The following is a 14,808-nucleotide window of genomic DNA, read 5'->3' as shown; positions in this document are numbered from 1 at the left end:
GAGTATTTGTTCCGGTTGGGAAAAAAAGACTGGTAATTCAATCCACCGTTTTGAGGCGGACCGTTGACTGCTGTTTGAACAGATATCGCGTCAAATGTTCCGACGCCTACGACTTCAACAGGTGTAAAACTGGCGTAAACGTGAAATTTCGTCGTCGAGATTATCCGGGAATCCCATTCTTCTAGGTCGTTCAACCTCTATCCGTCTATTCTACGCTTTCAAGCGACGAGTATCGTCGGTCGATATCGCTATTGATAACGACGGCTCTAATTTACGGTTCGCATGGGAATAAGTATAAAATAAACGACGATGACAATAATCACGACATTCCGGCTGGAATATCGTGCGTTCAAAGTTGAGAATGTGTCGGCGACGATTTATGACGGTCTGTTGCAAAAATACGCGTCTGGTAGGGCGGTCAGGTGAGGCTGGCATTGTCAAACACGATATTGCTCCCGCAAACATTTATGTGCTGTGAAACAGGTGCGAGTCGTGCGTGCTTCCCGTGGCACAATACGCGCCAGCCGATATGCCGTACGCCACGGATAACGGACAAGCAGTTTGGATGTGCTAATAGCAAAACCGCGGCGTGAAAAATTTCTAGATCCATTACACGACCCTCTTTCGTACAGCTTCGATAAAGAACAGCGGCGTGCAGTTAATCAGCGCTTTTTCGAAGACGACGAAATTGAGAAAAGAAGAATCGATACGTGGCAGTAGCGTTGCTAAATATGGCTCGTTGAAAGAAAATGTTCCGCATAAGAGAACTGTTCGCAATTATTAAATCGCAATTACCCACGAATCTAGTGCGTCGCGAAATTTTATATTCGCAGTAAATTTCATGTACGCAGTCTCGTCACGTACACTTACGAGTCCTCCTTTCACTTTTCTTTCCTTTCAACTTTCCGACTTTCTTCGGCTGTATTAATTACACCGTGTGTACGTACAAATTTAAATCCAACGTATCCGTGGCCATAAACGAATTATCAGATTGCAAGCGTGGCGAAATAATAGGTTAGAATTCGAATTACAACCGGACAGTGGCGTCGAGTCGATTGCCTGGTGTATTCCTCGACGTAACACGAAATTCACGTCCGCGCCGTTACTTTTGCTCGGTGAGTATTATGAAATCACAATGAAAGCCGTGAACGCAGCTCCAGACGTTCGCGTGGCCTGAAAAAGGTACAGGAAAGTCGAGAGGCCAGTCCAGAAAGCAGCTGTTTGATAAAAAAAAAAAAAAGAAGAAAAGAGACGTTCTTACTCTGTAATATACGGCCAAGTGTCACATGGCTTGTGTTCCGTAACGTCACGTTCAATTATCATTCTCGTAATCTCCCTTCTCAAAATAGTATTTTATCACTTTGAATAATTACTTATTTGTCGCGAAAACGCGGCAATATAACGCGAATAATGCAAATGATCGCCGTACGAGTAGGCTGTGCTCGCTGAACTATTGATAATTACGAGACCGATAAGGCTAGATCCCAATATTAACGATCGAACGTCACTAGTCTATTCTACCACGAACTGCGTATAAAGGTTATGCGAAGGTGGAAGTAATGGAGATAAACCATCGAACCCAATGTAATTACTCTCCTACAGATTCGATTGGTAAGATGTGTCAAGTTCATAGGTCAAGTTTTATCCTTTACAAGTGATTTCGTGTCCTTGAACAATGCATTTATCCATCGTAGTAATTTTACACCGTCTAGAGATAGCTGACGATAGCAAAGGAAAATAAAAAGAACCGTCGTCGAATATTCGATCATCCGAAAAGTAAAAAGCTAATACTCGATCGAAAGGAAGTTATTCGTTGTTTATGATAATAGTATTTGATTATGCGATAGGCTTGAGAACCGAGCATGAGAGCAACATGTCCGAAAGGATCAACCAGGCATCTATTATAATACAGGTTTTCACCAGGTGTGCATCGACCAAACTTCTACGCCACTGTCCGTATGTGTTCGAAACGCAAGGGACAGAAAGAAGAGAGGAGAAGAGAAGAAGAATTGCGAAGGTCGTGCGCTCACCCTCGAGCAGGTGCCAGTCCTCATCGAGCGAAGCCAGCGCTTGTGCCTGATTCGCCTGTTGTTCAAAGTCGAGCATCTTGGCCCTCTGTTCCAGTCTGTCCTCCCTCCTTTCGGCCCTTGGCTCTCTCTCTCTCTCTCTCTGCAGCCTCTTCGTTAACACCGGCTAGATATGTATGCGTATATCTGGTATCACTTCACCTTCCACGGTAAGCGACCGCGTCAGTATGATACGAAATACGTGAAATGGTACTGGTCGTTCATAAAGGCGAAGGCAAAAGCGAATAAGTGCGACTGTCCGTATTTATCGGGGAACGCGCGGAATCTTCTGTCGAGCGGCAATTGAAAACTGTGTATATCAAAGTCAGACTTTCCCCTCGAAGGAACACCCGCTCAGATTATCTCAAACGTCCTTTCGTCACGACAGTAAGACCGACGGAGACGGATGGAGAAAAACTTGATTGGGAGTGGGAGGGAAAGAGTTAGAAAGAGAGGGTATTGGGGAGACAGAAGTGGAGGAAAGAATGGGACAGCGTCTCGATCACGAGTGTCTCGCGAGTCACGAACTCTTTTTCCGTTTAAAACTCTACTCTCTGTTTACATCGGTGCCTCTGATTGGCCTGGTGTCGCCGGACCGTCCCCCTCCCCCTGTTTTCGCCAAGGAAAGAACACCGCGCAAGCGTCTTCCGATTCTCGGCTTTCGAGAAGATTTAACAAAAGCTTTTTTAGACAGCGGTTTGGAATTTCTGCTTTTGACCAAAATTCCAAGAACGCGCTATTGTATTTATTTCAGAGAGCTCTTTGTGTCGAGGAATGGTAATAAGGGAGAGAAAATGACCACGATTCGTCGTAAACGGATAGTGAGCGACAGAAGCTCTCCGTAAAGATGAGCACAACCGCTCACGTGCAAACGTGGCGGTACTCGAACCGCGACTGATTTCCCCTATCACTTCGTGCTCAGCTGCCACCCACTAGCCACCCCCCACCACCCATCGACTGAACTTCACTTCCCCCCCAACTTCTCGCCATCCTCCGCCGCTGTGTTCTCGAACCCAGCTTGCCCGTTCCAAGCAACGGTAGAACGTCTGTCCCTGCTACTCTTCCCCTCGACGTGCCTCGTCACCAACCGCACCCCTTTCTCTTTATCATTGTTTCCTTCATTTTTCTTTCCCTCTGCTGTACTTGGCGTACTCCTTTCCCTCTTCCCGTGAAAATCCAGGATGCAGTAAAAATCGTGATATAACTCCGGGAATATTCTGGTCTAAAAACTAAAGAAACCACTTCGTTTTGATTTCGAAAGCAATTACTCAAAAATCCATCGAGTATAAGCACCCCCCTTCATCAAAGTTGAAACAAATATATCTACATAAACGATATTAATATGTACGTGTTGTTGAATCTAATTATAAATTCATGAACATCCGTAGAAGCGAGAGAGAAACGCGTGCTTGCATAAATATTTACTTGTTAAGAATATATTCGAAAATCACGGCGACATACACTTGCATCTCGCAAGTAATCGTACAGGTTCGGGCAGTGCGCAGTAAGCGCTGCACTCCAAGCTGCACAGTGCAGTGTATTGGTCTCATTGGCAAGTGTATACGCGTTTGTCTCCCATCTTTCTCTCGTACTTTGTAGTCTGCGACCGTTAATGCAGAAGAGAAGTCCGCGGGGCACTCGTGAATCCTCTTCCACTCTCTATTTCAGTTCCTCCCGCAGCCCTCAACTTCTTTCCTATTCTATTTCGACGTCCGTTTCGTTCCGTTGTCCGTACATTCGCCGACTCTATGGGTAAGCCTGATCTTCCATCCCATCCTAGCGCCACTATGTATTTTCGTTCTCCGTCCTTCACGAAGTTTCTATCGTCGCACTCCAAGTTATAGCTAGTCCAGATTACCGGTAACCATCCGGTGAACTCAAACTTACGTGTCTTCTGGTTTTAACTCTCTGCTTTTTAACATGGTTCTTGGAGTTTAAGGCAGTGCATTCAGTCTCTCGGAAGGGCCCTATCAAATGTTTGATTATTAGCATTTTTGCAATAAGCAGAAAGTAACATCTGCGGTTAATACGTTTCGACTAAATTGCGATACTTCATAGTGAGTCAACACAAACAACAGGCAAAGACTTATGAATAGAGTACGTGGCAGGAAATCTCATCACGGACGCTTCGTAAACTGCTTTACGCAATCTCACTATCAAAGAATATAAAAGTGATTCCAACACGAGCATAGAGAATGCTCTACCAAACACTGACATTATTTTCCATAAATTATTTCTACGAATAAACTGTATGGTCTGCTACGAACTTGTTTAACCTCTGGGTACTACAGAGCGAAAGAGAAAGAGAGACAAGGAAAAAGAGCATATCGATATTTAAACAAAAATATTAGTTATAACATATACATAAACATATACATGTTTTTAATTATACCAATTATATAGGGGTTAAGAGTGCGAGCCATGGTTTCTAAAACGTGTGTCGCGTGTTCTCTAGCATACGGCCCTGATGGCTCGCGCGCTTCGTCATTTGTCCTCGCCTCCCTCTCCGACCATACCCCTCTTGCAGGATACTACTGTCCGCCGCTCACCAAGCCACTCGATTTCTCCCCAAACCCCTTTCGCGCCATACACCTCTCTCTCTTTCGCCGACTAACGCGTCGCGTGGCACTCTCTCCCTTCCACTCTCACTTTCGCCCCACCATTCTCACTCGTGCTGTATATTCATTTCTTTTCCACCACTGGCTGATTCGTCCGTCCTTTTCCGCGCATTATTCGATTAAGTTTCTTTCTTCCTTGGACAAAGAGTCATCGGCTCGGTTTCTCAGTTTTTACATTATTTTATCCATTTGCCATCGTTCTTGTCCTTTCCAAATAATATCCTTCTATTACTGAGATTCACTCGTTCGAAGTCAACATTAATTTTTACTTCATTGAAATGATCGTAACGTAACCTGTAGAAAAGAAATAATTTGAACGTTTACTTTCGGTCACTGTTGACATTGCAAATCGATAAAGAGTCGTACGCAACCGGATGTTAACACAAAGAAGTAATACGAATGTTTTTATGCGGTACAAAATTGATTTTAAATTTCGTCGCTTTGTAGATGTTTCAACTGCATTAAGCGCAGCGTAAAAAAAGCGTTGATTCCTTCTCATAAATACCTTTATCATTTTTATCGTGAGTCCAGAATAAATAGATTGTAATATACATATATATATATATATATATATGCATAATATAATTTTTTCCCATTTCTGGCTGACGTGCATCGCGGTCTGTACGAGGACCGGTCTCTCTCTTTTTCTGTTTCGTTCCCGTGTTCGACCTCGAGAGGAATCGGCGTAAGGTTTCTCCCTCCTCGTTGCGCGTGCCATGATACGTTCGCGTTCTTCGTTTACGAATCGTTTTCTCCTCGTTGTTCCGACTAGCTTGTTCCTTTTCGCTCCGGCATTTTGTTCTTCGTCGCAGATGCTCGCCAGTGCCGACAACCTTCCCCACCCGAGTCGCTGCGCGAGGATAATCGAGACAAGCTGACGAACGTCGAGTCTCGCCTGCTTACCGAAACTATTTTCCTGCCGTTGACACGAATTACCAATTAATTTGTTTGCCGAAACCGTTTTACGTACATATTTGTTTTAAGGACGCAAAATATCTTGCATATACGAACGTTTTAATCAAATTTGATTCATTTTTTAAATCGATTAGTCCATTCGAAGAAAGTAGTTCTTGCGACGCCTGTTTGCATTACACGTAACAAAATACACGGAAAGTTCCAGTTACGAGCAACGCAGAGGAGAGTCGGTGTAATTTTTGCGTGTAGGTTATATTTTCAGCTATCCAATAACGTTGCGCGTTAGAGTTTTGGTATACCTTGTGCCGGGGTTAGTTTCGAGTTTCCCGTGAACAGGAAACCGTATCATTTAGCATCACTGTCCCACCAGTGAAAATGCATTAACTGGCAGTAGCTGCCAACATTGTGGCAAAGTGAAACCCCTCGTCACGGTGTAGTCGCGTTAAAGTGAACCACGTTCAAATAAAATCGTTGGCCCCGAACACAATATAATCTTGCTAACATTCTTTTCTAGTTTGTCCCTGGTACGACAAGCCTTCGTGAAACCCACAGCCTACGTATATTTTCTTAACAACGTTCACCGTAGAATACTTAAGTTTACAGCTGCAAAAGCTAAGCCGTAAAAATATAAAATTGTTGATAATTATTACCTGTATAGTCGAGATTTTCCGCGTGACTTTATCCGAGTGGAAGTATACATATGTAAATTGGTGTACCGGGCTTGGTCTTCTATTCGTGTTTCTACGATTTACACGTATAAGCTACCCTTATAATACATATTCATCCGCTGTGTTGAATTCCATGTCACATTTAGAACGGTTTCGTCTAACGTTCTGAGGAATGTTGGGATCGAGGACTGGAAACTTCCAGTGGGAAAGAACAGAAAATTATCTGGTCGAACTTCGTCGTCTAAGCTTGAAATGCGGATGCATTGTCATAGACGATGAAAAATAAATATATAAACTTACGTAATGGCAAAAAAGTGTTCACTATATCCATTGGAAGGTCGTGGTTTTGTTGAGTTAGTAATAGATGAACGTGAGAGAATCTTACCTTGCATTTATAGTGAACGCCCATAAATTAGTGTTTTGAAATAACGTAAACAAAATACGAACATACAGTCAGCCACAAAAGTCTATACGTACATCCTCCAAATAACAAATATCTGCAACAAAGAAAAAGGAATTATTATTTTATATATTAAAAAAATGTAGCTGTTATTTACTCTGGTGCGTTTAACTTTGAACGAATTTCGGTTGACGGAGAAAGCGAGATTTCATACCATTCACTCGAAAGCGAATATTTTTTAATATTTTTACCTGTTGCTATTTTCGTGTTTTTATCCCCGACCTATCGCAAGGACTTCACCCGTAAAACTATATATGTATGCACTGAGAACGCTTTCCCGAACGACGGTTCGAACTTTAAAATCCTCGTGGGCGTTTTGACGTCGGCGTATTCGCTCAGAGTACAGTTTTCATGGTGATCGGTCACGGTGACCATGATATCGATCTGACGTCATTGCTTCGGAAAGGACAGCCACGTGCTGCAAACGTGTAGTTGGTTAACAAGTTTCTCCGTAATGATTTTTCATCGTTACGCCACTGGGATATTACTTGCGTAGGTTACGACAAGAATATTCGAATAGATGGAAAAAAAATAAATGTTTACTTCATAAATTATTTAAATGACAACTCGCGTATTAATATCGCGCAATAAATATAAAACAGGACAAAGCTAATGTTGACTCGTAAACAATAGCAGAATTATGAATTCAGCAACGTTCGAAATGAAATAGACGCGTTATTAAATGGTAACGTCATTTCATTATGGATTGTAGAAATATTGAAAGAAAATAAATCGGTGTTCTTTGCGTCAATGAGTCGAATCAAAGGAATGTCAAATGTAGTGACGTCGCGGCCAGCGAATCCCACTGCACAGTGACATTATTGTGTCGCAATCGATGAAGATGCATATACTCGTCTCGAAACTGAACGATTTAAAGAAATTCTTTTAGAAATTACATGTACCGCAAAGCAAATTTTTACGCGACGGTCCACTAAAAATGTGCTTAATGTGCTTTTGGTTTTCTCTTTAGTCACGTCGATAACGTATCGATCAGATAAGATAAATATCCGGTATTTATGGACATCTACGCAATTATGTCACGTGAGAGAATTCAGTTAGTTGATAAAGAAAATTTTACAATGAGACTGTTCTTTGTAAGTACGTTCTTAACGACTTTTTCTATTACTGGCTATATTCGAAAGCTCGAAACTAAAGAACGTGATTTCTCTTAGTACCCCCAATGATTGTTTACAAATGATACATCGAGTTGACATTTAATATTTCTATCGCGAAAGAAAGGTATTTGATAATAGTGACAAAAATATCGTAATCAAGACTCTCTGTGTAGGAGAGTAGACTTCGGAAGTAGGCCACGAACGTAGATCGAATTTGAAGTGGTTACTATGAAACGGGGTTACACAGGAATATCCTTTCATTAATCTAATAAAATGGCGCAACTTTTTTGAAACATCCCAGTGGGCAAAATAACTGCAGTTTGGCAACGGTTTGATTTCGGATTGTCGCAATATGTGTAAAATAATTCATAGTTGTGTATGCGTTAAATTCATGAATCGAAAGAAGAAGTTGCTGTGATAATCTGACGATAGATTAACGTCAGAGATTCTGTTAACACAAATATATTTTAGTTCACGTAATCAAATATAATAGATTTTGACGTAATCTAATGTAACGTTAGATCGTGCAATGTAGGAATATAATACTTACAAACTTTTGATAAGAATCTATTTTTTATATAATATTAGAAGTGTTTGCTTGACAGAAAAATGGAGGAAGAGAAAGAGAGAGATGTAGGCAAAAAGTGTAGAGCATGTGTGTACCATCTAGCGGGATTAATAAGAACGATCGATGTTTGCTGTGTCCGTAATACATCGACTCAATTTATCTTACCATTTTAGTGTTCTTCGTAGTATTACCTGTTGTAGGGCGGCGAAAATTAAAATTAAGCTTAAAAGTAGAGTTCCTGCTGGATCCGTCGATAATTCTATTCAACTGTTACCTAACACTATGTAAAAGATTTGTCGATAAGCGACATACAAAAATCCTATCAGCTATTATAATTAAACTCGAAAATATTCTATACCAAATCAAATTAAATAAATTTATCCTATGGCAGCCATTTGCTTATATTATTTGCTATATAATTTTTAATTGTAGCATAACAGCATATGATACAATTAACAATTATATATCAAATATACAGTACCCGGGTCTCACCACGTGGAGGTTGCTGCGAATGGAGACCCACCCTAACTACGTTCCATCCTTCCTCTTTTTATACAAATTTTTATTAAATAAAATATCCTTTTTATCGACATTTACAACACGTTCGATTCTCGATCGCTATGCAAATGCAAAACAAAAGGAGTATTGTAACGAAATTTCAGGAATAAAAATTAAACAAAAAATAAAAATAAAATTCAATGCAAAGAACACTGACTCCACTTTTGCGTATGATTGCTATGAAAGCAATTTTACGCAGCAAACATTTACTCTACCGACCGCATTGCGCGCGGTCACTAAAATTTTCTGAAAGAAAATTATTATTAACAAGGGAACAAAGGGTAAAAAATTAAATAATACACCATTTTATTTTTCATATTATTTTCCTTATTTCTCTGACCTAGCGTTTACTTAAGAAAATACTACTTTTATAATATAGATAAGAAAAGTTCAGACTTGAACACAAAATAATCTAAATTGGACGTTCACTGTTACGCACAGGTAAATATTTTACAATTATACGATTATATCTATCACTTTGTTACTTACATAATTGTTACTGTGTATCGCATACAGTCGTCACTTATGTAGTATATTATATGCTTAAATATACTGTTATATGTCGTAAAAAGTAGTATAATATTACCTATCTTACTCTTTTAGAAGACAATGTCCGCGTTGTCAAAAGGGCAAAATATTTCAACTCACATTTCTCCGATATTAGTTACAGATTTACGTCAAAAATGAGCAAAACGTGTTCTAGTGGCACTATTCTCACTTTTTTAAACATTTTCACTATGCAAACACCATTTACCGAACATAAAACAGAAAATTTCAAGCAAGAACGAAAAGAGACGCCACCGCCATGACAGCGGCTTCTTCACTACGAGGAATTTGAATTTCGACGAATGAATGCAATTGGTCGAAGAAATTTAGCAAGATACGTCAGCAACTTTAGAGCCCTCTAACGATCATTTCACAAACGAACGTTTTTAAATGATTTTCTTATTCGTATAAAAAAGGAAATGTTTAATAAAATTGATGATTGATATAAAAAAATACCATAAAGAGGAAAGCATGTAATAGAAAGCGATATTTCATCAATTATTAACAATGAAAATGAAATCGTACGCATTACGCGATATCTTAGCAAGCGTGAATATCAAATTTTTACTCACACGTTTCTGGAGAATATACTGAATAATTTGTGGAGAGAATTGTAAATATGCATTTCGCTGAACCTTCTTTTCCTTTTATCAATATTTTCACAACACAAACACTTTTTATTTAACTTAAATATAGAAATTTAATGCAAGAACGAAGAGAGACGCTACCACCATGATAGTTGCTTCTTCACTACGAGGAATTTGAATTTCGACGAATGAATGTGATTGGTCGAAGAAATTTAGCAAGATACGTCAGCACCTTTAGAGCCCTCTGACGGTCATTTCACAAACGAATGTTTTTAAATTATTTTTCGATGATGAAAAATTAGCGAAGTTGTAAATTTTATATCGAACACTTTTTAACCATGTTTTACAGGATTAATAAATTATTATGTAGACATTTACACCGATATCTATCCTGACATTCGTTGCTTTTACAACCCCTATGTTATTACTATGGCAACATAATTCTTACTTTAAATATTATGGAGTTTATGTATCTATAAGCCTGTCGGTTGATTGAAATAAAAGCAATAATAAAAGCAAATCGATTTGAACAGTTATATATCAAATAGTATTGTTCGTTATGTGCATAGAAGAACTTGAAATATTTGGTGTAATAGCCTTTGATGGTTAGTAGTTACCATAAATTCATAAAAACACACACATACACACGATTACAAAACGTTCTGAAAAAAATTATCTAATACCTTACGAAACATATATATTTATGTATATTGAAATGATTTATTATTTAAATTAAAAACTTTGTATCTCTTGTATGTCTTCCTATCGTATGTAATAAAAATATTATAATATCTAGGTTTGGTGAGAAACGGTTTGCAATTACATCCTGATGGGAAACATATCATATACCCGATGGGAAGTAAAGTTGCTATCAAAAACATGAAAACCGCCGAACAATTATTCCTTGCTGGTCACAAAAATTTAATTTCTACCTTATGCATTTCATCTTGTGGAAATCTGATAGCTTCGGGTCAAATAAATCATCACGGTTTCAAGGTGATTCCATTGACGCAAAATTATCATTACGACTAGTCCTTGAATTACTTTGAACAACCAAATTTGTTTACAGGCGATGGTTATAATATGGGATTATGAAAAACGTAAAATGAGATCTAGTTATGAAATACATAAAGTCAGAGTCGAAGATGTGTGTTTTACAGAGAATGGACAATACCTCATTAGTCTCGGGGGCAGAGATGATGGCCGTATAATAATATGGGATGTCGAGAACGAAACACCACTTTGTGGTATAGATACACACTTAACTTTAACAATCTTGATTCAGTATAGTTTCTTTAGTTTAATCATTTCAATTACACATTTATTATTGCTCCAATTATATGCTACGCGTAGGGGCTTTTGCTGGAACCGAAACATCTGGGAATGTCATAACGATTGCACGAACAAATATTTGCAAAACAACTTTTGCCACTGCAGGGGATAGAACTCTTAAGTTATGGTATATAAATTCGAAAGATCGAAAGCTACAGGGAATAGATATAAAAGTCGGGAAGATCAAGCGCACGATCAATTGTCTGGTAATAGATGAGAACGACGAAAATATTTATTGCGGGACAACTTCTGGTGACATCATAAAAGCACGGTTGTTTATTTATTAACGACGATGATGAGTCTTTTTCCTCCTATCTTCGATAGTTGAACTAAATATCATTTTTCCGTATAGTCTAAATATAGAAGAATCTGAAGAAATGATCAAATACCCAGTTATGATAGGATGTTATTCAAAGATACCAACGCGTGCAAAGAAAGAAAATTTGAACAATGTAGAAGTATACGCAGGTGGTGTGAAAAATTTATTGCTATTAGAGAATGAGAAACTGATTGTAGGCGCTGGTGATGGAACAATCGAATTAGTTGAAATAGCGAAACGGCCAGCATCTGCAGTAAATAAAATGAATAAATTACTAATCATACCTGCTATAATAACGGTTAGTATGCGTCATTTAAAAGAAATGTTTGACATCGTAACGTCTTATGAAATTAATCATGCTTACAGCATCGCACAACGAACGTGTGTGGTATGGTAACGTCAATGATCCAGTATAAAACTGATTTCATATTAGTTGGGACCGCCCTATGCGAGATCTATGAAATTGAAACATCGAACTTTCGCACACGTTTAATTATCACTTGTCACATTAGTTCCATACACGATATTGCATTCCCACGGTAAATTCTTTCTCTCTATTCATATGAGATTTCAAAACGAAGCTTCAGAAATTAAAGAAGAAAGGAATAAAACGTATATTATTATAATGCCGTATTGACTTTTATAGCAACTGTTCGGAGATATTTGCGACAACTGGTAAAAATGACATACGAGTGTGGAAGTTGATCACGCAAAAAGAATTGCTTCGAATTACCGTACCAAATTTTACTTGTTCCAGTCTATGCTTCGATAGTAAAGGTGGATGTATAATATCCGGTAAGATTACAGTACATTTACGTGTTGTTGGTTTATGCAATTTGTTATCATTTTTAAATTTCTCTTGATTTATTGCTGGAAGCTTGGAACGACAGTGTGATAAGGGGATTTGCTTTAAATGGCGGAAACCTTGTTTTTGAGATTAATCGTGCACACACAAAATCTGTTTCAACAGTTACTATTACCAACGACGACTGTCGAATCATTAGTGGTGGCTGTGATGGGCAGGTATATGTATTCTATACATACGTATATATGCATATTCTATATATACCTGTTTAACTTAATATGACTTTGATATTCTTCAATTTCTTAATCTTCAAATAATTGCATAGATACGAATATGGGACGCAAAGTCCGAAATACGACATTTGCTGCAAGTCCTCAAGGAACACAGAGGTCCGATAACATCGTTACGTGTTTCACCCGATAACAAAAGTCTGCTTAGTTCTAGCATAGACGGTACATGCATACTATGGGATTTGAGGTTGTAAGATGAGGTCAAATCAAGCATGAATCTGTAATTAAAAGAAACATTGAATGTAACATGTTTTTACTCATTTGTTTTTTAGAAACTTTATGAGAAAATTCATGTTGAGAGGAAACACTATGTACATGGCAACGTGTTTTATTCCTAGTGGGGTTCAAATTTTAACGTGTGGAACAGACAGAAAGATAGCTTACTGGGAGACCTTGGACGGCTCGTTGGTTCGGGAAATTGAGGGTTCCATTACTGGCACGTTAAACACTATAAGCGTTAATCATGATGGACAATATTTTCTCACTGGATCTGATGATACGATTGTAAAATTATGGGAATATCGTACCGCAAATACTATTCGATTAGGCCTTGCACACGCTGCTGCCATTACTGGTTGCGTTTTTTCTCCAGATGGTAAATTTATTGTCACTGTAAGCGCAGATGGTGCTATAATGCTTTGGAAATATCCGTTCTCGGAAACAGTTACAAATTAGTCATAAATTGTTTATTACACCATCTTAAAATATTCAAATTTCTAATTAGTTTTATTAATTTATAAATTTTCATAAATTTAATTCTATAAATCACATAAACAAATATAAATTCATACCTTACACTTCTAACAAAAGGTATTCCAGTTCACTGTATACAAAAGCTTTGAAAAAAATACCTTTCTATGTACTATTTAATGAAATAATAAGCAGTATCTTATCAAAGTAACAGATATATATATATATATCTTGCAGAATAAATATTACCTTACTTAAAGTATTTACTTTTATTTCTAACGATCACAGAGATAGCATTCTTACTTCAACTGTTGACGTTTAGCCCCATGCTTGACTTTTGCAGTAGTGAAGTATTAGTTTTCCATCCGCACCGTAGCAATCATACAAATTTTTAACTACCTGATCCGGTGCTGGTGCAAACGTTTGATTTACGTACAGAAACTATCAAATAAGAAAATATATTTATATATCTGAAAAATATACAACTATTAAAGCGCATATAATTTATACATCTTGATTACCAGTTTCTCATTAGTGTCTAATTTAAGGTATCTCCTAATAAAATCCGAAATGCGCCCGATGCAATAATCTTGGCTAACCGACCATTTCTTTTGTTTCATTATCGGAGCATTCCCAGTTGCTTTTAACAAGATGTCAACTGAAAACATTGTTGAAACGTGAATAAAACAACGGTGTCAGAACAGAATCTAAACTTGTTCGTTTCATTGTATTACTTTTCGCTTTGTCTTTGGAAGCAACTTGAGCTTCGTTACGAACTGTTTCAGAGGGAATTGTTTCAAGACTAGCAGGTGCTTCTTCGGTCGTTAAATTTTCCACCATCTCATCCGATTTGTTTACGATCGTCTCAGTTCCACTACCTTCGCTCCCTCCTTTCTCGGACATCGTGCAGATTCCAATGTACCAAGTACGCACTACATATGATTGAAAAAATACCCAACGAATCGAACGATTATTAAATCGTGTCAATTAAAACCTTACCAGATTGCAGAATCGACGTAAGTTACACAAAACTGGATAGTATTAAATCGAAACAATCGAAGATACTTTCATCCATTGCACACAACATTAAGTCCTACGTAGAATTTTGTAAACACTCGGCTACGACAGAGTAAGTATTCTTACACCAAGAGGTGAAACTCGATGTTGATATTTGTTTCAGCTGTAATTTTTCTCTCAAGTTGTTGTCGCCCTGTTCAAAGTGGGAAAAAAGAATATGTAAAATCGAAAATTAAATAACCAAGCGAGAGAAG

At 38.1% G+C, this 14,808-nt stretch overlaps 3 protein-coding genes across 3 annotated transcripts in view; 1 reads left to right on the top strand and 2 right to left on the bottom strand.

Annotated features, from left to right (window-relative positions):
* LOC143427015 (uncharacterized) overlaps window positions 1–2,282 on the bottom strand; it is a 57,751-nt gene extending 55,469 nt beyond the window's left edge. The window contains exon 1 of the mRNA XM_076900804.1: window positions 2,031–2,282. Coding sequence (XP_076756919.1) covers window positions 2,031–2,106 — 76 coding nt within the window. The 5' untranslated portion in view covers window positions 2,107–2,282. The remainder of the gene's footprint in view (window positions 1–2,030) is intronic.
* Window positions 2,283–10,399: 8,117 nt separating this feature from the next.
* On the top strand, window positions 10,400–13,522 carry LOC143426940 (cilia- and flagella-associated protein 52). Its single transcript, XM_076900692.1, has 10 exons — window positions 10,400–10,706; window positions 10,898–11,097; window positions 11,171–11,348; window positions 11,455–11,704; window positions 11,786–12,050; window positions 12,119–12,291; window positions 12,399–12,547; window positions 12,630–12,775; window positions 12,883–13,034; window positions 13,120–13,522. The coding sequence occupies exons 1-10, from the start codon at window positions 10,661–10,663 to the stop codon at window positions 13,520–13,522; spliced, it is 1,962 nt and encodes a 653-aa protein (XP_076756807.1). The 5' UTR covers window positions 10,400–10,660.
* Window positions 13,523–13,550: 28 nt separating this feature from the next.
* On the bottom strand, window positions 13,551–14,469 carry Atg12 (Autophagy-related 12). Its single transcript, XM_076900693.1, has 3 exons — window positions 14,272–14,469; window positions 14,059–14,195; window positions 13,551–13,978 (listed from the first exon to the last, which is right to left on the bottom strand). The coding sequence occupies exons 1-3, from the start codon at window positions 14,438–14,440 to the stop codon at window positions 13,856–13,858; spliced, it is 429 nt and encodes a 142-aa protein (XP_076756808.1). The 5' UTR covers window positions 14,441–14,469; the 3' UTR covers window positions 13,551–13,855.
* Between the last annotated feature and the right edge of the window lie 339 nt (window positions 14,470–14,808).

Source organism: Xylocopa sonorina, chromosome 9 (assembly GCF_050948175.1).
Source record: "Xylocopa sonorina isolate GNS202 chromosome 9, iyXylSono1_principal, whole genome shotgun sequence".
Taxonomy (NCBI): Eukaryota; Metazoa; Arthropoda; class Insecta; order Hymenoptera; family Apidae; genus Xylocopa; species Xylocopa sonorina.
Note: the sequence above shows the minus strand (reverse complement) of the source record. Positions and strands in the feature narration are given on the sequence as shown.